Raw genomic sequence first — 21467 nt, 5'->3', positions numbered from 1 at the left:
AGGTGAGTAGTGGCAGGGGTGTCTGCATGCTGACTCACATGTACTAGTTCACCTGGATTGGAGAGCCGTTGTGGCTTCAGTCTGCAGGCCAGTCCCACTTGCATAATCTAAATCAGTTTGCAAACGGATAATTTAATGAAGTATATTTAAGATTTCTCCCAGGGGCTGATCTAGATAAGTAGACTTCTAAACAAGACCTACTGTCTAAGGTCTGTACCTAATTTATATCCTAAAACAATCCCAGGCCCTCCCCCATTTATTTATTTTACCTGATCAAGAGTTGATATGAGTGTTTATAATTTTGAAACATTAAAAGCTCCTTCTGCAATAGATCCAGACTGAACTAGGACCACTTACCAGAGCCTGCCAGTGGATCTATTCAGTTCCATCTACCTATGGTTTACCTAAGCGTGAAAAAAAAATTAACATACAAAAGCCTCACAGACACACACGAACACAGAAAGGCATACCTTGTAGGCAATACTGTTGAGAACTTTCATAGCCAAGTCAGAGACATCAGGATAGGGGTCGGCAGCTAGGTGAAGGAGTACTCTCCAAATCTGGGTATAAACACTGTTGAAACTCACACCTAAAATAATAAAAAACAAAACAAAAAACAAAGCCCCACAGCACATGACAATCCATCAACTCAAACTCTTTGATCTTATGTGAGAAAATTCATTAGAACTCCAAACATCACAATGACATCTAAGAAAACATCAAGAGAAGAGCTCAAAAACACCCTATGTGGGCATTTTGTCTCCATTTTGTCTTTCTTTGTGAACTCTGCAAGGGCTTGTAAAATGAACGTGGGAGAAAGAAAAATAAATTAAAGACTACCTAAATAAGCTTCAGTCAAACTGCTAGTTTTCTAGGCTCCTAAAGCAAATAATCTGAAAAGGCCAAATGGAAGACCAGCTAACGTCTTTGGAGTTCCTGAGCTAAAATACTAAACAGTATAAAACCACAGTTACTGGCTTATATTTTTATGGTTATTTTTATTGCTGTTTTAAGCATTAATACTCAGCTTGAATGTTCAGAGTTTTATATATTCTACAAGTTTATTAAAAATCTAAATGTTAAAAATGAAGCTTTAGGACCTGTACCTTTGAGAAGCAGTAAGTCTAACTCAGTCTTTCCTATCGACATTTGTATCAATTCCTCAATTGCCAATTTGTTATTTAATGAGAATATCTGCTGTTTGGTATTTCAGCAGAAGGGACTGACAGATTCAAAGTACAAAACAAATTAATAAGCATTTGCAACAACTGACAAAATTCTGTGAACATTTTATTTTGCTGCTTTTAGGCGAATCTTTAATTTGTTATTCTTTCTTCTAACCCTCACAATGTCTGATAGTTGTAACACCGTCATTTGGGAGTTGAGCCATTTGGACAATATTAAAGTGGTTGCACTAACAAAAAAAGGAACTAAAATAGGGATTTCGGATGAGTCACAATCAATGGTAAATGACAGATCAAGCTGTTACTGCATTTCCTTTCATGTTTCTGGAGGCATCTAAATATAAAGTGTTAAGTTAGGAAGAAAGGGTTCCTTGGTCAACAAGCAGCTTCTCACCTTGCATAGCTGCTAAACCTGATACTCAAACCAACAGAAAATAGACTTGGACAGTCCAGTTTTGAACTTTGGCTGAAGAAGGCAAGTAGCGCATGGTAATAAGCTTCAGGAGTATGCGTGCTGCACTTCATATACTTGTCTGCATTAGCCAAGGGAATCTTTCTTCTGCCAGAAAAATTCCCCAGCACGCGAGAAAGCATTCTGCAAAGTGCAAAGGCAGTAACCTAACTCCATCCTCCCATTTGACCAGCAATGAAAAGGGTCTCTTACTCAGTTGACATCCAAAGGATTTTCCAAGTGGCGTCTACTTACAGAGTTTCACGCAGAAATCTCACAAATATTTATGACAGCACCACTTGGACAGTGCTGCCCATCTGCTGGGGACTACCTATACAAGAGACTCCTACAGCCAATCCTAACCTTTCCAAGACAGATAAGATACAGGGCCTGACAAAGGTACAACAATGTTAAATCCACCTAGGAAAAATGAAGAAGTTGATAATCCAATAAAGCAATAACTGTCAAGATACAGTAGAGTCAAAGGGCACTGATCTGGCACATTTGGTTTATGCCAGCTGAGGACAGAGCTCAAAGTGTATGAAATCAAGGAATGCGTGAGCACGGCGTGCGTGAATTGAGCAGAACCAACTTAGAACGGTGCAGACCCAAGTTCGGGTTTTGTCTTTGGTCATAATAGGCAAAAGTCATTGTCTTTTTCAGAAGCTCTTGTGTCCGTGTTGAAAATAAAGAAAATGTCAATCCACAATAAAGTAAGTCTCCGCTCAGAAGAGGGTTAGGCCTCCCAACCATAAAGGATGGTGATACAATGCTTGTATGTCTTCTCCAGGCTTCTGACCATTTAGGTTTTATCTTTGCAATTGCCATGTTCATCCTGGAAGCTTCTATTACCAGGGAGAGAGAAAGTGGAGAGGGAAGAAGAAAGAGCAAGACAGGGAGAGAGACAAAGTGCTACAAGCTGTGGGAGGAAAAAAAAGCCCCAGCCACTGAAGCAGCTAGCCAGGTAATGTCGTCTGAGCTCTGCTCAGAGCTTTGCCTCCTACATTTGGTCCTGTGCTAGAAGTTACACAAGGACCAATGGGAAATCTGACGGCTTGATTTCTTTTAAATCCTTTGAAAGACAGTAAAAGGAAAGGGAGAGAAAGGGAGAGCGAGAGGGTGCCCATCAGTTTTTCCAGTGTCTCTGATAACCACCTCACTCATGACGCAGTCACGATGAAAAAACGCAACGACATTTTTTATACATCTAAGCGTCATGAAAAAACAAATTTAAAACAGAACTGCGCCAGTGCAATTCCTCATTCACTCGGCAGCCTTTGAAAAAAGAACAGAGGGAATTTCTACAAAGGCATCTCAGGCTCAGAGCTGGTACTCGAAGGACTGGTCCCTTCTTCTGCCATCCTCCCCCCGCCCATGTTAGTGTTGTTCATTGCACTGATTCAATCGAGTGACACATCTGACATAGCTCCTTGTAAAAACCTGAGCACGGGAGTCAGTGGGATAATGGAAGGCAGCAGAGGTGGCAGGAGGAACAGCAGCTTGATTTCATGTAATGGACTAAAATGCAAAAAATATCCATGAGATGCAAACAAAGAGCCGAGCAAGGGGGACGTGGTGTTAATCTAAGCAGACAGCTCTGTAATTAGTCAGACTGATTCAAAGCCAGTTAAATGGACCTTGCAGTACAGATTTACGTTTACAAAACGATTCCTCTTTGCTAAGAATGTCAAAAATAAATTGCCTGCCTTTACTGACGACTTTGATTTTCTTTGCATACGCATAACTCTTAGTTCAATTTAACAGCACGCATCATGCGATGGCCCTGAGGAAGGGACCTGGCTGAGGTCCTGCAGCCAGGTCACCGAGTACGCGAAGGTTAGAACCACGCTGGATGTAAAAATGAACGCTAATGTTTTTATTTATTCTTTTTGTTTTGCCAGGCTTTGACAGGGTTTCCTTCTAATCCCCTGTAAAAATCACTGCAGTGATTTTAAGCCTTGGTCTCCAGAAGAAGGTGCAGTCCACTCCCCACCCAACACAGCAGCAAAAACTGACCAATAGCTGAACCGGCGCTGCTGCACACCTTGGCCCGGAGACAGCTCCTGTGCCTGCACATCCCGCCTGCAGGGAAAGGCAAGTTTCGGACTGGCACGCGATGAAACATACAGCTGAAATATTTCAGACTGAACGGTACCTGAGGACTCGGGTATCTGCTTCCCATCAAGGCTAATCCCACCTGCTTTGTAAGTGTGTATCCCACAAGACTTTCCTCTTCCCTTGAGTGACACAGAAGGTCCTGTGAGAGCTACTCAGATGAAGAGAACATCTGAAATCCTGATCGCTCTCTGAACTCTACTTCGACAAATGTGGATGGCAGCCTGTTCCTTAGAGGAACAGCAAATCAGCGTTTCTTGCACAGACCTGACAGTCTGCAAGCTGGTCTCTTTGCATGGGGCCGTGCAAAGAGGTTCCTGCACACTCCAACCCCTGACGGCGATTCAAATGGCAAAGCACGAGCTTTTTAACGTTTCAACAGAAACCAGAAGCAGCTCATTAGGAAGAAGTATGTTCCCTCAGAGCAGGTACTTCCCCTGGACCAGGGGAATCATAGCCAACATGAAAGCAGCCCACGACGACCAGCCCATGCCACATCGCCTTATCTTTTCCATGGAGAACGTGAATGAGGCCAGGGCAAGTAATGGCATGTCAGGGGGGGAAAAATAAAACCAAAAAAACCAACCATGTTGCTCTGCTCCCAGCTGTCACACACTGACACTTCTCTCCCCATCCTGGCTTCCCCACTGCCTCAGCAGTACCACACAAACTGGTTTCTGGCTTACGGAGCTATGCAGTATTGCCCCTGGCCACTGCGTTAGGCTCCTCCATCTCACTTCCATAATGTTGGGTAAATAGCATGAACTGACAGGAAACCTCTACATCAAGCTTCCATTTCCAAAAACCACTCAGATCCCTGTATTTTGCTACTATGCAAGTTACTATTTATAAATACTGCTGGTTGACCAGTTACTTCTCATTGTGACTGTGCATTTAAATATACCGCCTAGTGATAGAGAAGGAGGCTCTACCTGTCCCAACACTCACTCTCTTATTTGCTGCGGCTCGCTGTCCACCTACATCTCTCACTTTCCCCATCCTCACTGCAGTAACCTCCCGCTGTAAGTGTTACTTCAAGGTAGCTCTTCAGAACGGATCCTGTGACATGGCAAATCGTTTTCTGCCCCCAGTCTCTCCTGCTGGAAAAGAGAACTATTCCCCTTATTTCATCGCTCCAAGATTTATTTTCCTCCTTCTCTGATCACTCCTTAATATAATCTTTCAAGCGATGCTCTCTGCAGGACAAAGACTTTAATCATGCAGTTTGGATATGAATAATCAGCCTCAAGGTATGCAAAACCCCCATCTTAATTCCTCCCCTTTTCCTATCTTAAAACTAAACCAAACAAAAAATTTCCAGGACACCAAGATTAATGACTGGTTGTATGGAAAAAGTAGCAAGGCTTAGCTTCCCATCCAAACTGATGTCTTTGTTGACTAACCAAAAACTGCCTCTTGCCAGCTTGAAAATGCGGGCCAGAAATGAATGTCTCTTCTGCTGGCAGGACTGTCTGGCCAAGGAACAGTCTGCCAGAAAACAGCACACCTAGACTAAAAGTACATGTTGCATTTGGGGAGGGCACTACATGGGGGCATTTGGCCTATAGTTAGCTAGGAAGCTGTTTGTAAAATGGCACAAGAAGGAATGGAGAGGTTTTCCTCAAGTTTATGGGAACAAGTACATCGTATGATGCTGCAATGTCAGTAAAGCGGATAGACCGATCCAGAATAATCCCTCTAGCACCACGTTCCTAAAATCACAAGAGGGGAAGAAAGCCCTGAACATCAGTGAATCAACCTAGGGAGTGCAGAGTACAGAACACAGAATTAAACTGTGGTTGAAAATTTCTACTTTTATTATTACAGACTAGGTTTCTGCTTTGGTTTGATTCTACCCGTGTGTCCAAAACATCCTTTTTACTGCTCTGCCTGTCTCAAATACTTGGCAGCGTCATTACTGCAGAGCCAAATCACCATTACTTCTTCCAAAAGACAGAGAGTAGAGTAAAACATTTCTTCAGTCAAGACAAGTCTGTCACCCAGGTGGACTCCCCTGTGAGTTACCCCACTCTTGCTAGCAGTATAGCAGTATTTTATTGCACACTAAAACTCTTTAAAGAAAGAGGTTAACCTGAGCCAGGGCTGGCCGTGCAGCAGCCGCAGCACTACTGAGGGTGACTGGAGCTGACGGCATTTTGAAAACTCTTTCCTTGGGGAGCAGGAGAGAGCAGGCTGGAAGATGGTGATTCTTCAGTAGAAATGAAAAAAGCCTGGCTTTCAGCAGGCAAATGCTGAAGGTAATGGGATTCTGTGTGAGTTATGAATTTTAAACACTTCTATAAGCTCCGTCGTTTCCAGCTGGATATGAGCTCTTCCGATTGAATAGGAATGAGGGAGGCTTTGGAGAACTGCTCTTTTTGTTTTTCTAGGTCTCCCTCACTCATCTCCAGCTCATTTCTAGATTTTTTCCCAACTGTGCTGTAAAGCTCTTGTGAGACACGCACAAGCCATCAAGCAGACACCAGTTTGCACCAGTGGAAATGAGGAAAACTCAAGTTCTAGCTTAAGATGGAGAGAAATTTCCTAACGTTCCTGGCATGCTTCAGAAGATCCAATTTCATTACCTACAATCAAAAGCAAATTAATTTATCAAGTTTCTAATGAACACATGGTTTTAAACTGCCACAGGGGCTCAAGAATTACAATCCCAGAATGTTTCAACTCAGGAGAGCCAAATCACCATTACTTCTTCCAGAAAATACAGAGTAGAGCAAAAAGTTTCTTCATCCAAGACAAGTCTACCACCCAGATGGACTCCTCTCTGAGTTATACCACTCTTTTTTCACTGATTTTTGAAGGCTAGAAAAATATGCGCACATATACTGATTTCAAAGAAAATACACAGACTCCCCCCAGCATTTCTCTGCTGCATGCTGCCTCCCCTGCTCCCTGGAAGGAGGCCGTTCCAAAAGCCAGGTCCTTCTGCATGTCGCCTGTGTTATCATCCCAAAACGGTTTAGATTGTTTGAAAAACTACAGCTAGTTTAAAGCAATGCTATTGTAGCAATCAGACATGACTGGGAAAGTTACTTGAAAAACAACCGAGTTGAACTAGCTTAATACAAACATTCCAGTTTTGTTCGATAAAAGAAATGCAAATAATCCATTACATGCAAATCAGCCATGCACTGCATAAATACAAGTAAAATTTACTTTCCTTCTGTGCTATAGCACTTCGCTCTGCCAAGTTCCGTACATTACCCAGATAGTCAGACACCGGGAGAGAAAGGGACTGTTGAGTGGTGTTAAAAAGTTCAGTGCTGTTACTGATGTTACAGCTGCTTATTCGGGAGGAAATAGTGGAGAGGGGATTGGAGGCAGTGGGATCAGCCATGGAACTTTTTGCACAAATGCGGATTTCTATGAAATACTCAGTCTTTTTGCTTTTAAGACACAGCCTGGGATTTCTTCTTTTTTATGCCCTATTCCAACAACGCACATATAAACCTGCATAGGAAATTAGCTAGGTAAGGCTTCCGTGGATGAGTAACACAAAGTGGCTGTGCTGCATAGAAATACAAGCCACATGAAGAATAACCAGGGGAAGCAGTTAGGGCCAGTGTGCCCAGCTGCTGTGTCCATGGGACGGGGAGTCCTCGCTTTCATTCTCTAGCCAATGAAACTGCAATGGACGTGAAATTCCTGTATACGCTACATTTTTGTGCTCAAATTCCTAACAGGACTGCTGTCTATCGCAGTGAAGCATACAGCTGGAGCCAACAGCTCTCATTTCCAGTCCCTCCACCAGAGCAGGAGGGACTCTGCTCTGCATGTAGCCTAACCAAACACAAGAGTAGGATTTCTAGCGTTATGAGAAATTTTGTTGGATTAAGCTCTAGCAGGAGCTAAGATCCAAACTTTCCACAAAAGCTAGTGCAAGCATGTGAAGAAAGGCAACACCAAAGGAAGGGTAGGAGAGCCTTTACTCACCTATTAGTGAATTCAGAGAAGAGTAAGAGCTGACTCGTCTCATCTTGTCAATAGTCTCAAATGACAGGATATACTCTTCATTCTCAGGGCTGCCCAAGGTGCTGCTGGCGCTGCTGCTGGTGCTGAGATTCCCAGGAGAAAATGCAACAGAGCTTCCAGCTGCCAAAAAAACCAAAGGGGGCAGATGCCGAAACACGAACTGGTGAGAGAATAATTTTTACCCAGGTAACAGCCCTTTTCTAAATCCTACAACACTCAATGACGGTGAGGGCAAATCCACAACGTCCCCTTTTAAACACTGAATGTTTAAACACAGAGTAAGCATCAAGGGGTCAGAAATGACTCAGTTAAAAATCCATGTATGTTAGGAAGTTGGAAGGCACCTTTTTAGTCCCCAAACACTCAGAAAAATCAATACTAATGACCAGAAAATTGAAACTAATTATGAGGGGGCTTCTCATCTAAGCCCTTGGAGCTGGCAGCTGGATAATCTGGGCTAAAATGTTAGTTTCAGCTCATGTTGTTTTGCACATTGCATTTCCTAGCTTGCAGGAGAAGGGGGGGGAAGAAGAGGCAAAGAAAAACGAAAGAATTTTGAAATGTCTCTTACATTCTTCATTCAGGCTGAGGTTCTGCAAGGACTTGTTCAGGTTCCTAGCTGTAGTAACTGCTCGGATGTTCCCATAAGAGCTGACGGACCGCAGCCTCGGTGTACATGGACCATCTCGCACTGGTGTCAAACTCCCACCCTCTGTGGATGCAAACCAAAGCGATCATAGCCTTTTGATTATTTCCCAGCAAATACATAACTAAAATACTACCAATATGAACAGAACTTAGTCGTTGCCCCTTAGGCTAAAACAGAATGAGGTACGACAAAGGATCCCCTGTGCACACAATCAGCAAGGACCATGCGCCTCTGCTGTTTAGGCTGTGATTTTGTTACATCCAATAAAACCAGGTGAGCCGAGCCTTGCCAGTGCCTGCAGACTACCCAGAGAGGCACGATGACTCTTCTCTTCAGGTCAATGCTGGGCCACTGCCCAGACATTGTGCTAGGACACGCTGCTACAGCAGATGCCATTTAGTAGGCAGCATTTGCAGGCTTCTGTCTGCTTCTGCTCATTAAAAATCCGGTAAATTTTCTCATTAGAAAGAGTTATGAAAATTCTGGTTTCCTGACCAAATTTCAGGCCTGGTTTCAACTCATACTTCAGCCATGACCTGGACACTTATAATTTCCCAAACTTTCTCATTTTTATTCCTGAATATACACACAGTACCACGGCTTCAGAATAGCTATTTTATTTCAGTATAGAGGTGGCTGCATTATGGTGGTAGGGCCAACACATTCAGTGCATCCTACTTATAAATACTTCAGGATTCTTTTGGATAAGGAAAAGCACTATATAAACTGCATGTAATGTTTATTTCCTGCAGCAAAAAGGACAAATGTGGAGAAGCTTATTTTCCAATATGATTTAGTTATTCAGACAATAGGGAGATTAAACTACTCATTGCAGAGACAGCATATGCTCTTGTCTCCAAGCTTCTGTTGCAACAGTCCCATTATCCTTCAAGATTTCCAATGTACTTAATGTCTAAAGAAAACGTGAGGTTAACAACAATTTCACTAGGGCTTTTCATTCCTCGCATAAAGTGATAGACACAACAAAAAGGATGGGACCATAGGCCCAGAGCATAAAGTTCTTCGCTGCTCCTTGTCTGGTGCTTTACAGTAGCAGAGAGTACGGTTGGTTCATTGTTCTGTGGTGAGGTTTCTCATTAGGCCAACATGACACTGAAGTTTCAGGTATAATTTGAGGGGAATTAAAAAAGGCTGGTAAGCCTGTGTACCGCCTTGACAAATATACTTCAATCTTGACCTGAAGGGAATCCCTTTGAATTTGACAGGGTGTTCAGTCTCTACAACTTGCTGGTGAGCTGTAACTGTGTTTTAGATGGAGGCTCAGCAGAGGATGCATTTCTGCAGTGCAATATATTATCGTGCTAAACAGACATTAGAGCTACCCATGTCACTCAACTTTGTAGCAACTGTGCTGTTTGATAAATCACCACCAGCAAGAATTTCATCGTGTTGGGCAAACTCCTTAAATAAAAGTTCCCAAGCGCTTTCAAGGCTATACGTTTCCTGCCCACACAAACACAAAACCCCTACCTGTGGCAGCTGGAGAAGGGAGAGGGTAATTCTTCTCTTCTTCCATGAACTGCAAGGCAACGGTGCAGAAATTGCTCTCATACTGAACCACCAGGTGACTTAAAGCCACCACCAGCTCCTACGGAAAAAGCAGAAGAAACAGGTATTTCATGGTTACATAGGTCAGAGACAATGGATCAAAGGGAAACACAGAACAATATGGTCATTGTTGGTGATACTATTGGGTGGCCATCCAGACTAATAACTTTCCCTTCACTTCACAGGGATGAACTGAAGAAAGGCAGAACACTCTGTCTCAAATCTAATTCTTCACAAGTCTTTTATACCTGAACAGGCTCCCGCTACTCTTTGATTCTGCCCAATATTGTCAAACTGATGCAGTGTCACAGAAAGTACTGAACTGGCGACTAGCACCCAGCTCCCTCTGCTCCGGTGTGTGCAGCAGTCTCGCCCATGAGAAGCGTGTGTTTCCTGCAGAGCAGCAATGAGCTGTGCCGAGGATCGGTGTCCTCAGCCCTCCATGGCACAGCCTAACCCTCTCCCTGTGCTGCACACATACACACAGAGCAGAGCTCTTGTCCTACAGCCTGTCCTACATTTGCTCTGAGCTGAAGGAAACAGAATCTGACAAGAGGCCCTTGGGGACATGGCTCAGCTCTTCTACAAAGATCCCAGGTGTTTGAATCCTACGCTGAACTGCACAGTCTCATACTGACCCGTAAAGTCAGCAGCTAACATGAGAACGGTGCTGCCTACCTGCACAGGATCATCAGTCCGTTCATTCTCATAGCTGCAACTTGACAACCTGAATTACCGGGGTGGGGAGGGTAGAGAAGGTGAAGTTCAGGCCCTCAATTAGGTACCACTTGCTAGGCACTTGGAAACAGCAAACAGGAGAGGTAGAGAGCTGCTTTGGTTGCTGTTCTCTGTTCAGGGGACTAATCTCCAAAAGAGAGATTTATGAATCTCAAAGAGCATATAGTGCGACATGCATTTCTCTCTTGAATTAAACTGATTAAATGCTGGAACGAGACAACAAAAATTAATCCTCACAACGTTGGTGACAACTGTCAGGGTATTGATGTTCCAGTTAAGTAAACACAAGCATTAGGACACCTAAGTACACCCATCAAGAACAATCCAGAATGTCAAAACCTACTTAATGTATTATTGATGTACAATGGCGCATCAGAAATTGTAATTCTCCAAAACCTGAAGAACTACTTTGTCTGTCATCCGTCCTTGTGGTTTCTAGAAGCAGCAAGATCTTTTTACTGAACAGAGCTCATGTTCTCTCCACAGCACTCTTACTCCCTCTCCTCTTCCTCCCCTAGGACTGCCACATACTCCATGTTTCTAGCAACACATTACTATTTCATTTAAAATCTGAGATCCTGTAATGTAAAATTTTGCAGTCAAAACAGTAATCAACAGAAGAGCATTAGTAGAAGAGTAGCCCAGCAAGAATTCTCGGTGTTTTGTGCACCTGAAAAAGACTTCAGTGTAATTGCTCTCCTTCCTTATCCCTGCCTTTGCATTCTCTTTAAATTAAAAAAACAGGATATAAAAATTCCCACAAAATCCTGAGATTGTTATTCCTATTTCAGACATTTGCTTAGTGGAATACACGAGCTAAGTCAGAGGTCCAGTGTTAAACAGCAGAAACTTCTTGATCTGAACAACAATCTTGTCAACACCTGGACACAATGACATACTACACCTTACTTGTATTATTCCTGTCAGTAGGCTCCTTATTTTGCAGAGTAAATGAAATGTTGTAATAAGTGCATTGAAAAAAAAAGGGCAAGTGGATAAAACAGCATCCCAGAACGCTACTGCGTGTGACCACCCTGAGCGTGCAGCGTAAGGCTCAGTGCCGAGCCTTCAGCCACAGCAGTAGGTTGATGCTGCTGTTTCCACTGGTGTCACGCGTGCGTGGTGCTTCTCAGCAGGAACTGAAGTTAAAAGACTTCATGATGAAACGGATACTTCCAAATGAGTCAAATTCATTGAAAAGTCTATTAAATAACGCATGCTCTGATTAGGCATAGCGCAGAACTCATCAGCAGGAATCCACCAAACTTCCGTACCACCAGCCTTTCCGTACCTTTCTAACCATGGGGCTCCCATCGTTGATGAGCTGGGCCAACATCATGGCTACATTGTGATCGATGGTGGTGGAGTGATCGGTCCGTTCAGCTGAGTTGCCCACAAATGTTCCCAGTGCAAAGACTGCAGCACAGCGAACCTGAGAGACACAAACATTCATTATTATTTTCCTCTTAGTTTCCAGCCCGAAGTTTGCCAGTGGGATATTTTATCCCCGCAAATGGCATCTCTGGAAACCTAGACTACTGTGTCAGGTAAATAGTGAGGGCTAAACAGAAGCCCATGGAGAGTAAAAACCAAAACAGATTCAGCAAAGCACTGAGTTTTAAGTATTCACACATGCAGGAATATATTTAATTTCCCAGAATACTCGATAACCTTCCCATGGGTGATTTTTCCAGTTGATGTTGCCTAGAATATTAATTAACAGAAATAAGGTACACAGGGAGTTACTGTTGGGGTGTGAATCTCTTCAATAAGAGTGCTGAACTACAGTCTTCAGATAAGGGCTTACAGAAAGGTAGAAAACGATGGAAAAAAGAAAAGGAGGAAAGACAGCAGCTCAAATCAGGGTAAACTTTGCCAGATCACACAAAGAACAGAGGGATCAGATGGCTTGGTAATCTTACAGCTTGCCTTGGCAGAGACTGCAAATGGTGGGGATATGGTGCAATCAGCAACTGCAGGATGTGCTTCACAAAGCAGAAACGCTCACTCTGGCTTCTCAGAGAGAGGTGCGGGTGTGCCGTAAGGACAGTCAACCCGACCTCCGCACAAACGCTGCTTATAAAATGGGGGAAAGATGGGGCCAGAGAAAGGAGGTGGAGGATGCAGGACAGAAAGACTGAATGTAAAGGGGAATCTAATCTTTAATCACTGCACGTTAGCAATGGTGTTTATCTCCAGGCTTACTTCTCCCACATGCGATGCAATTTCACTGGGGTCTGACAGGCTCTGTCAATCATAGCCAGGCTCTGCACAAGAATCGCTTCTCTCTTGGCGAGTTTGTCACAAAGGTAAAACACATTCAATTAAAGATGTATTTTCACACATACCAGGAGGAGAACAGTTTTCATACTCGGCCAAAAAGACTAGAGGGTTTTTTGCAACACACGCTGCGTTTTGGGACCACATTTTTAACAAGCTTCTGATATACAAGTAAGCAAAACCCATGGTTTTTGCTAACTCCGGTGCCAAGATTCCAGGGCTTTCAGGCTGTATGAACTCCCCCTGCATTTCTTTGGTTACTTCTCTTGCAGGGCTTGGATGATTTGCACCACCTTGAAGAAACAGCAGTAAGATCTTTCTCTGAACCAGACACAATCATAAAGCTCTTGAAGGCCTTGGGTTTTTTAAGTATTTCTGTAGCCCTCTGCCAGAATTCTGACAATTCAACTGACGTTTATTTAAAAAGTTGAATTTTTACCTCTGGAATTGGATCCGAGAGGAGACTGTAGAGCTTTTCATGAGCGCTGTCTCTCACACCACACCACCTGGCTGAGTCAAAGTTCTGCCAAATACGTCCTAAACAAATGGCCACCCACTGACGCAGAAGAGGATGCGGATCATTTAACTGCTCCAGGCAAATAGCAATCAGGTTTCCTTGAAGGCAAGCTTCCTAAAACACAAATCAATGCAATTTATTTTGGATGACAGCTTCCCACCTCATCATCAAAAAAGAAGATTATTTCTGAAATAGACAGGAAATCAAGAGAAAATAATTATTCGGTGGTTATATACTGATTTTGTTATAAAATACCATTTGGAAGCAGCATGAAGGGAAGGTCAACTACATGCTGTTACAGCTAGTTAAATAGTTGAGCATTAGAAACACTTCCTGTAATGCATAAAGCCTGTTTTTTCCTCATTGGAAATACTCCTTGCACCTGTCAGAGCCCCAAGGTTTATGGCTCATTCCACATACCCTTCCCAAGAACTTTATCACAGCCATCAAGTTTCCACTTGACAGGAACTAGGCACTATTTCTTTAATAGCATGTCAGTGTGCTGCCTGGAGGGGTAGTTGTCGAGTGACTTGTGTCCTTAACCTCCACTTCCAGGTGCCAGGTACATAATGTGTTTGTCACACCTCCAGGTCAATTTTTCTTTTAATCCACACAAAAATAACGTAAAGCAATCTTCAATTTCAGTTTTCCAGTTCAGGGTTGTGCTTTAATGCAAGCCAGGACACTTTTATCAAAGTGAAGGCACAATGCAGAGAAGAGGTAGGAGAGAATGAAAGGAAAAAGGATGTTAGGACTCACCTGTCCAGTGTTGTAGTTGTTAACAATTACAGCCAGGATAAAAGCAGTCATTGTCCTGTGTTCAGCCTTAAAGCAACAGACAACTAATAGTTATCTAGAAAACAGGTCAGAGAACAACTATATCCCATGCTTTCTGAAACACAAGATTATTCTAAGTGCAGTTTGTATCACATTAGAAGAACAAGAGAGGGGAAAGAAAGCTAGAATTTTCTTGTCATCCAGTCCTGTCACTAGTTACACCTGAGACACTTCATCAGACTGCCAATACGATCCTCCCAACCAACCTCCGTATATTGCTCCGGAGGAGGCATACAAATACCTATTTACAGGAAGCCACAAAAAAAAACTTTTGCAGAGGGAATTACGAAAGTTACAGCGCAATTAGGCTGCCTCTGCACCCAGCCCCCAGGAGCCCCCAGCTCCCATCGTCACCACTGCGTAACATGCGCCTATATAACTTCAAACAAGTTTGCAAAGTCTTGTTTGGTTTGGCCGTCTCTATCACGCAACCTGGCAGGACCATTTTTAACTCCCCTGGTCACTGACTCCACAGCTCAGCAATGTCTCTCTCCAGTAGAGCAGTGGGTGTCACAGGAGATGGAGGTGGGAGGCAGTCCTACGTTAGCACCAACTGCATCAGAACAGCGACAGATAAGCTAAGACAAGCTAAGCAAATGCTAGAAGAGTCTGAATAAAGATGACTTGTCCTTACTGGCATATAAGGATCTGCCAAAACTGAAAGGAAATACTTGTGGCCGTTGTCCTTCACAAGGTCAGCTTGGCATGACTGAAAAATGAGACAGAGACAAGGAAAAACACAATGAGTACAATAACATAAAAATACTTTTTCCTCCGATGATGTGTGAATATTTCATGTCTTAAACATTTTTCTCAAATCTCATTTTCATTTGAGAAGCAAAATAAAGCACAAGCCCTCCATCGGGGCCACAACCAAACATCCCTGCAGCAGAAGGGGCGACAGGGAAGAGCAGGTCTAAAGCAAGGAACCCTGTGCCACCCTCCAACATGACAGAAACAGTAGCTGAAAATGTGACCTCCTGCTTAGGAGAAGAGTTAAATTTGACATCTCTGTCCCACGTTAAATCTTCACCACTTCTTAAGAGCCATGAAAGGCAAAACCGAGGAGGAATCTAATTTTTTTTTTTTTTACATTTAACAGAACAAAAATTACGTTAAGATTAGATCTTCTAAAAGCCCCTAGTCTAATTCTTCACTTGATTTCCAATCCCATGTCAAGGCTATTAGCTTACCACAGATCAGGTTTGCTGATAATTGCTGCTCACTATCTTCTAGTTGTACAGTTAGATATCTACGTAACTAGTGTAAAATCCTGGTCAAATCTGTAACGTTCCCCAGGCAGGGAGTAAGTGCCCTGACCTTTCCTTTTAGAGGACATTATGGTCACACACTAGCTACCAAGACTCAAGCAGCAGCTTGTGCTGCATGTTCAGACGTAGGTGGGCACTCCTGGCTGCCAAGCATGTGGCTGTTGCAGATGCTTTTGGGGTCCCTCCTCTTCCCCCCAGCTGCCCACCCGGTCTTACCCACAGACAGGACTGCAGAGCTAAGGAAGTTTTTGGGTGAGTGTGGTGTGTGACCCTTCTTTAATAAAAGTAGGGCCCCCTTCCCCATGATTACAGAAGGTGCACTTTGATAGCACAGTCCTCCCCGGTTCTTTCTGTACCGCTGTAGCTGATTTTCCAGCTCAGCCCGGCAGCCAGGATGCGAGAGTGTGTGTCTTGTGAATGTTAAAGTACCATCTTCCACAAGCAGGACGACTCCTGGAGACTGCCGCACGCAAGAAACCTAGCACATGTTTCTCTTACAGCGACCCACATAACTGAGCAATTACCAGTAAATCTGTAAGGGTGGGGGGGCGGAGGAGGAATTATTAATTCTTTATATATTCATTCTTTATATTCCGTCCAATCCCCCGCCTAGGCAGGACTAGATTTTGACAAGAAGATTTCAACTCATCTACACAAACGAGACTAATCGCTGTATTAGTTGGTCAAGTGCTAACGTGTATTAAATCGGTACAACAGTAGCATGTAGTAGCACGATCTCCTACTACACACAAATCAAAACTGCAGAGCAACTCCGCTGTCTTTAAAAGCCTGTAAGGAGAATACTGCAGTGAAGCACATGGCGTACACCATGTTTTTGCTAACGTACCAACTCAGGCTTCAGGTTGACATATTAGGGTCAAACCGAAAGAATACATACTACGAAAGTGAAAATTTAAGGGAGGAAATACTGACTTGGCAATCAGTTTCCCCCGTGACTGTGGTTCTATTGTACGCTTCATGCCAGAGACAGGATCATGTATTTTTTATCAGGCGTAGAAGGTGAAGGAGGGAACTAATTGCTGAAAGGAGAGGGGATGGCAAGACAGAGATGCAAGAGAATATTTTATTACTGAAGGGAGTAAAGACGCTGTTTTTGGCAGACCAAAGAGCAGAGGGAATGGACTGATGCCAGGCTGCAGCTACAAGAGGCTTTCCTGACTTCTGTGTAATGCTGCACAAAAAACAGGCTTCCTTTTTCCCCCCCTTTTTCACTCTCAGTGTGAATACTTTCTGTTCCTTACAAAAAACAATCTCTTTGCTATAATGTAGGCAAACAGACACCAATAAAGAGAAGGCTGCCCATCTTCACACTACATTTATTGTGCTGCCACTGTTACTCAAATACCTGAGGCTCAAGGGAGGGAGGCAACGTCTATAAAGCCAGCACACTTGCTCAAACCCTCTCCCTGCTTAGATCCTGTGAGCAATATGGAAAGCCAGCATCAGGAATACCTCCTCCTCAAAGAATAAGCAGCTACACTTGTGAATAATAACACAACATGACCAAAACAAGCTGCAGGCTTGGTGTGAAAGTTCAGAACTTACATAAAATATAAAGTTTCCAGTGCTGGGGAGGGACTAGAGCACAGATCTCCTCTTTCTCCTTAATATAACATATGTGCTATGTAACTTATCCCTCAAAATCTCACAAGTTCCTGGAACACAGCAGCACTGCCACAGCTCAGGGGTGTCCTGGGTGACCGCGCTGGTCAGCGAACCCTCACCCCCCAGGGGGGTAGCTTTACTAAATTATCCTCAGGGAACACTTAACTTGAATATTTGTTTTAATCGTAAGATGAGAAACGGTAGTCACAATCCTGCTAACAAAGGACACATCTGGAAAGTAAGCATACTATTTATGTCACTTCATTGCTTTAAAAAGTATGAGAAATGTTTGTTTTCTATTGTCTTCAGTCAATTCTTTGGAGTGGTAAGATCCCTTTTTCACTGTCCCACTTTAATAGTATTCACATTTTCAGTACTGTTTAATGCGTAGGTTTTTTTTGGTCTTGCTTAAATTCCTGATCATAATCCTTATTACAGGTGGGGGGATTTTTTTTTCCCTTTAAATTCAAGTATTTAAGATTTAGAAGGTGCTTGTTTACCAAACATTATCAATGTAGCATGTAGCGAATTCTTGACCTAAACTGTATTTGCAAGTGTTATAGCCATCTCCACGTGGCAGCACACAACGCTACTCCTACACCAACCTATACCTGCCAGATACCTACAGTAGGCAACTTTGAACCATCACTTGCTATGCAGCTCTGCAGATGGATTGTCTAGAAATACTCCAGCAGGCTTCAGGCAGAGATGACTAGAGTCCTCAATGAATATCCTATGAAAAATCATCTGATTATACATGGAGTTAAAGCAGATTAATCTAAATATTCCAATGTTTATTAGGGACACCTATATATCACACACAAACAATTCTGTCTGAGGTGCAATGTTTCTATAATACCGTTGATTTATCCTGCAATTTTTATAACAAAACACAATTCTTCACAGCATACCATGCTTACTGAAGATACTGTCTGAACGGACACATGGCATACTACACTGCTGTCTCATGTCAGAACACCTTCCTTTTGCCTCCCTGCCCAAAGAGAGGGAGGGACCAGAACAGAAATATTATCTTAGCAGGATATTCTGCTCTCCAGGGCACTAGCAAGTCTTATATAACTTGTTCTCAGTCACATGCAAATGCAAAGAGGAATGAGCAACCAGCTGAACTCCAGTCCTAATGAAAGTAATTTCATCAGCTACAGTCTCCTGAAACCAAATAAAATACACATACAGGGGACGGCAGATGAAGGAGAGAGACAGCACCGTACAATTATTGCAAGGATAAAGATTATCTGGCAGAATGTTTGAAAATAAACATGCTCTCACATGCTAGGGCAATGGTTTCTGCCTGGATGATGGAGGTAGCACCCACTCGAACCAGAGCCGAGCCAGGTAGAAGCATGCCCAGTGCAGGCAGAGGATCACACCCTCAGACCCACACACCCGCCCCACGCACAGCATTAACGCTACAGCGATTCCATGCAGCCTAACAATTAATTACTGCATCTACCCTTCGGTCAGCATCTCCTGCCTGCCTGCCTTCATACTCACAGAGCATGCCCCTGCAGTTGTCATCCCCCTCCAAATCTTATAAAAGGCCATCTCTGAGAAAACGATGCCGACACGCAGCGTAGCGTGCTCTCCACAGCTCAGACAGGTCATAAGCTGCTGCATCACTGGATCAACCAAAACACTAAAAGGCCGTCTCTCTCACCCTGGAGCATGCAGATACTTGTCTGGTGGTTTGTTTAGATAAATTTACCCTCTGGAAATGCAGAGGGTTGGGGAAGCGGAGCAGGCTGTAGCGTTAGAGAACTTGGAATCCACACAACATGCACGCTGCGATACTGGTTTTTGTTAAACTTTGTTTGAAACTGAGTTTGTTTCAAACATACGTGGCTAAACCTGGTGTCAGCAGAGGAGGGAAAAGACATGTCTGTATTGATATGTAGCATATAACAAAAAAGTATTCTTTTAGCTTCTGATATGACAACATATTTGTTCCCATTATGGTGTGACAACTCAAGCCACTGCCTGTCCCCTCCCTCGGCAGCATTCACTGCGCTTTCCTGCTGAAGTTGCCCTCTCCTCCCTTCTCACTCGCACCACTTGTTTGTGGAGCTAGTGAGCGAAACAGCGGAAAGAAATCGTAATACAAAATTTAAGAGTACTTTTGCTGTTGTTTTGTTTTAAAGCACGGCCTACCAAAGGAGTGGGGCAATAAAATAGAGCATGGGAGCAATACTGATGGCGTCAGGAGAGGATAAGGGGGAAAGAGCCCTCTCAGACTGACTTCACCACCAGAGAAAGTAAAGAATGGCACGACAGTCTGTGTAAATTATACATGAGCCTACTCTGAAACGTACCTGGGGCTGAAGCGTCAGCCATGGAGAGGCATGCATCAAAAATAAGCTTTTCAAGAGTAGCTTTAAGATGAACAGTTTTCATTTTCTTTGCTTTCCAAAATCCTCTTAGGATGTTAATGAAAATATATTTATAAAACTAAACCTGACAATGCTAGATCAACAGTGGGGAAAAATTCCAGCAAATTCAATATTATTCTCCATACTGAAATGGAAGAGATATAACAAAAATAACCCCCCAAATAGGCAAGATCCAACTTCCACAAGCAGTTCAGACAATTTCATATCGGCTTATAATCGTGCCTGCAATTAACTGTGTGCACCATTCCTAATAATTTTACATTGCTCAACTAATTGCACCCACAAACCACGGAGTCATATATATGACTATACAAATTTATGTACAATTACTTATCTGCTTAATTAATTAAGAAAAACCACACAAACCAGAGCTCTGGTTAAGGCCATCTTTAAAAATCAGGGCTCAGTTTTTAAACCTTATCCCTAAAGGCGCGAAAATATTGTAGAGAAGATCAGAATCATGGACCCATGACAGGAGTAACCTCTCTTCTGTGGGGGGCAAATACTTCTATGGCAACCATCTTCAATGCACCAGCACCTGCATTAGACTTGGCGCAGGACTTACAAGTTAAAGTCACCAAAAATTACCTTTGCTTTATTTCTAGAAAAATTCTGTGTCTGAAGACTACCCACAGCCTGTTTTGACAACTGACAGGAATGGTCTTGAACAAAACAAGTTTGATAACAACCTAAAGTGAACAAATTGAGGGAGGCTATGAGTGTGTGCACCCGTGCTCTCACCTGGGAATATGTGACAGAAGATATGAGCGGATTTTAAGACCCTTCAGCAAGCAAAGCAATATCTTCCCCAATAAAGATGCAATCAGTGAGATCTGGTGGCTTTTACCTAGAGAACCTACACCCTAGAACCAAAGGGGAACTAGGAACTGTGAGATGTTAATGTGACGTTGCAGCACTAATAGACAGAGCAAACCTGCTTTCATCCCGTGCAGGTATGAGGAGGTGGGCAGCCAACCCACCCCGTGTCAGCACCTTAATGGCGGTTTCTCATTCACAAAGTTTCAGAAGTTAGCTTTCATACAAGTCAAATAAATTAATGAGATAATATGCTGGTCTCCAGAGAATACAGCGTCTTTTTGAAGTACCTCAGGAGAAAGTCTCAAGTCTAATGCAACTGGATAAAGCAAACCGGGGGCGGGGGGGAAAAGGCACGTTGCTAAAACCCAAAAGAAACAGCCAAGTTCAGAAGTACTCACACTGTCCACTGCCAGAATTTTGGCCCAGATGAAGACAAGGAGTGGTCTCAGCTCGCGAGCTGAACTTTGAAGTAGCTTCAGCACATACGGGAAAATGCCAACAGACAGGGCCTGGGGAGCCAGAGAGAAGAGCAAACCCTTGTGAACGGCTCAGCTTTACTGCAGAGGCAGCACCGTGCAGGTGCAGGACTGAGCGCTCTGCGAAGATGCAGCATATTTAACGACAGAGATGAGAAATCTGGTAGAAAACAATTTCATACACTTCTAGTAAAGAGGGGATCCCTGTGTATTTGTCTATTGCTCATTTTAATCTTGGATGTCACCAGATATTTTCAGACTCATTTGGTCCATGGAGACTCCGAGTTAATCTAGCACTAGCTTTTACTCGTTACAGCCTGCGCTATTTTATGCTTCATGATACGTTGCGCTCTCCTCAGATGGGGCCATTTGCTCTCACAAGTAAACATATTGCAAAAGCTCAATAATTACAGGCTTCCCACTGGAAATTAAATAGGCCTCTCGCCTGACGCAGACGTTTTACCAAGCCTTTTCCGTGGGATCAGAGACTATGCTCACAGGAGGACATGCAACACTTTAAATCTCTGAGAATCCCAC

The 21467-nt window shown here is 43.3% G+C and overlaps 1 protein-coding gene across 2 annotated transcripts in view; it reads right to left on the bottom strand.

Annotated features, from left to right (window-relative positions):
* The window catches only part of RPTOR (regulatory associated protein of MTOR complex 1), a 163370-nt gene that overhangs the window by 43843 nt on the left and 98060 nt on the right, over nucleotides 1–21467 (bottom strand). For both annotated transcript variants that reach the window (XM_009276812.2, XM_009276813.2), the window contains exons 13-21: nucleotides 20853–20963; nucleotides 14965–15039; nucleotides 14253–14318; nucleotides 13416–13607; nucleotides 11988–12128; nucleotides 9881–9998; nucleotides 8312–8452; nucleotides 7702–7860; nucleotides 471–589 (exon numbers count right to left, since the gene is read on the bottom strand). In XM_009276812.2, the coding sequence (XP_009275087.1) occupies nucleotides 471–589; nucleotides 7702–7860; nucleotides 8312–8452; nucleotides 9881–9998; nucleotides 11988–12128; nucleotides 13416–13607; nucleotides 14253–14318; nucleotides 14965–15039; nucleotides 20853–20963 (1122 nt within the window). The remainder of the gene's footprint in view (nucleotides 1–470; nucleotides 590–7701; nucleotides 7861–8311; nucleotides 8453–9880; nucleotides 9999–11987; nucleotides 12129–13415; nucleotides 13608–14252; nucleotides 14319–14964; nucleotides 15040–20852; nucleotides 20964–21467) is intronic.

Source organism: Aptenodytes forsteri, unplaced genomic scaffold (genome assembly GCF_000699145.1).
Source record: "Aptenodytes forsteri isolate BGI_AS27 unplaced genomic scaffold, ASM69914v1 Scaffold34, whole genome shotgun sequence".
Lineage (NCBI taxonomy): Eukaryota > Metazoa > Chordata > Aves > Sphenisciformes > Spheniscidae > Aptenodytes > Aptenodytes forsteri.
The sequence above is the reverse complement of the archived record's forward strand: the minus strand, read 5'-3'. Positions and strand labels throughout refer to the sequence as shown.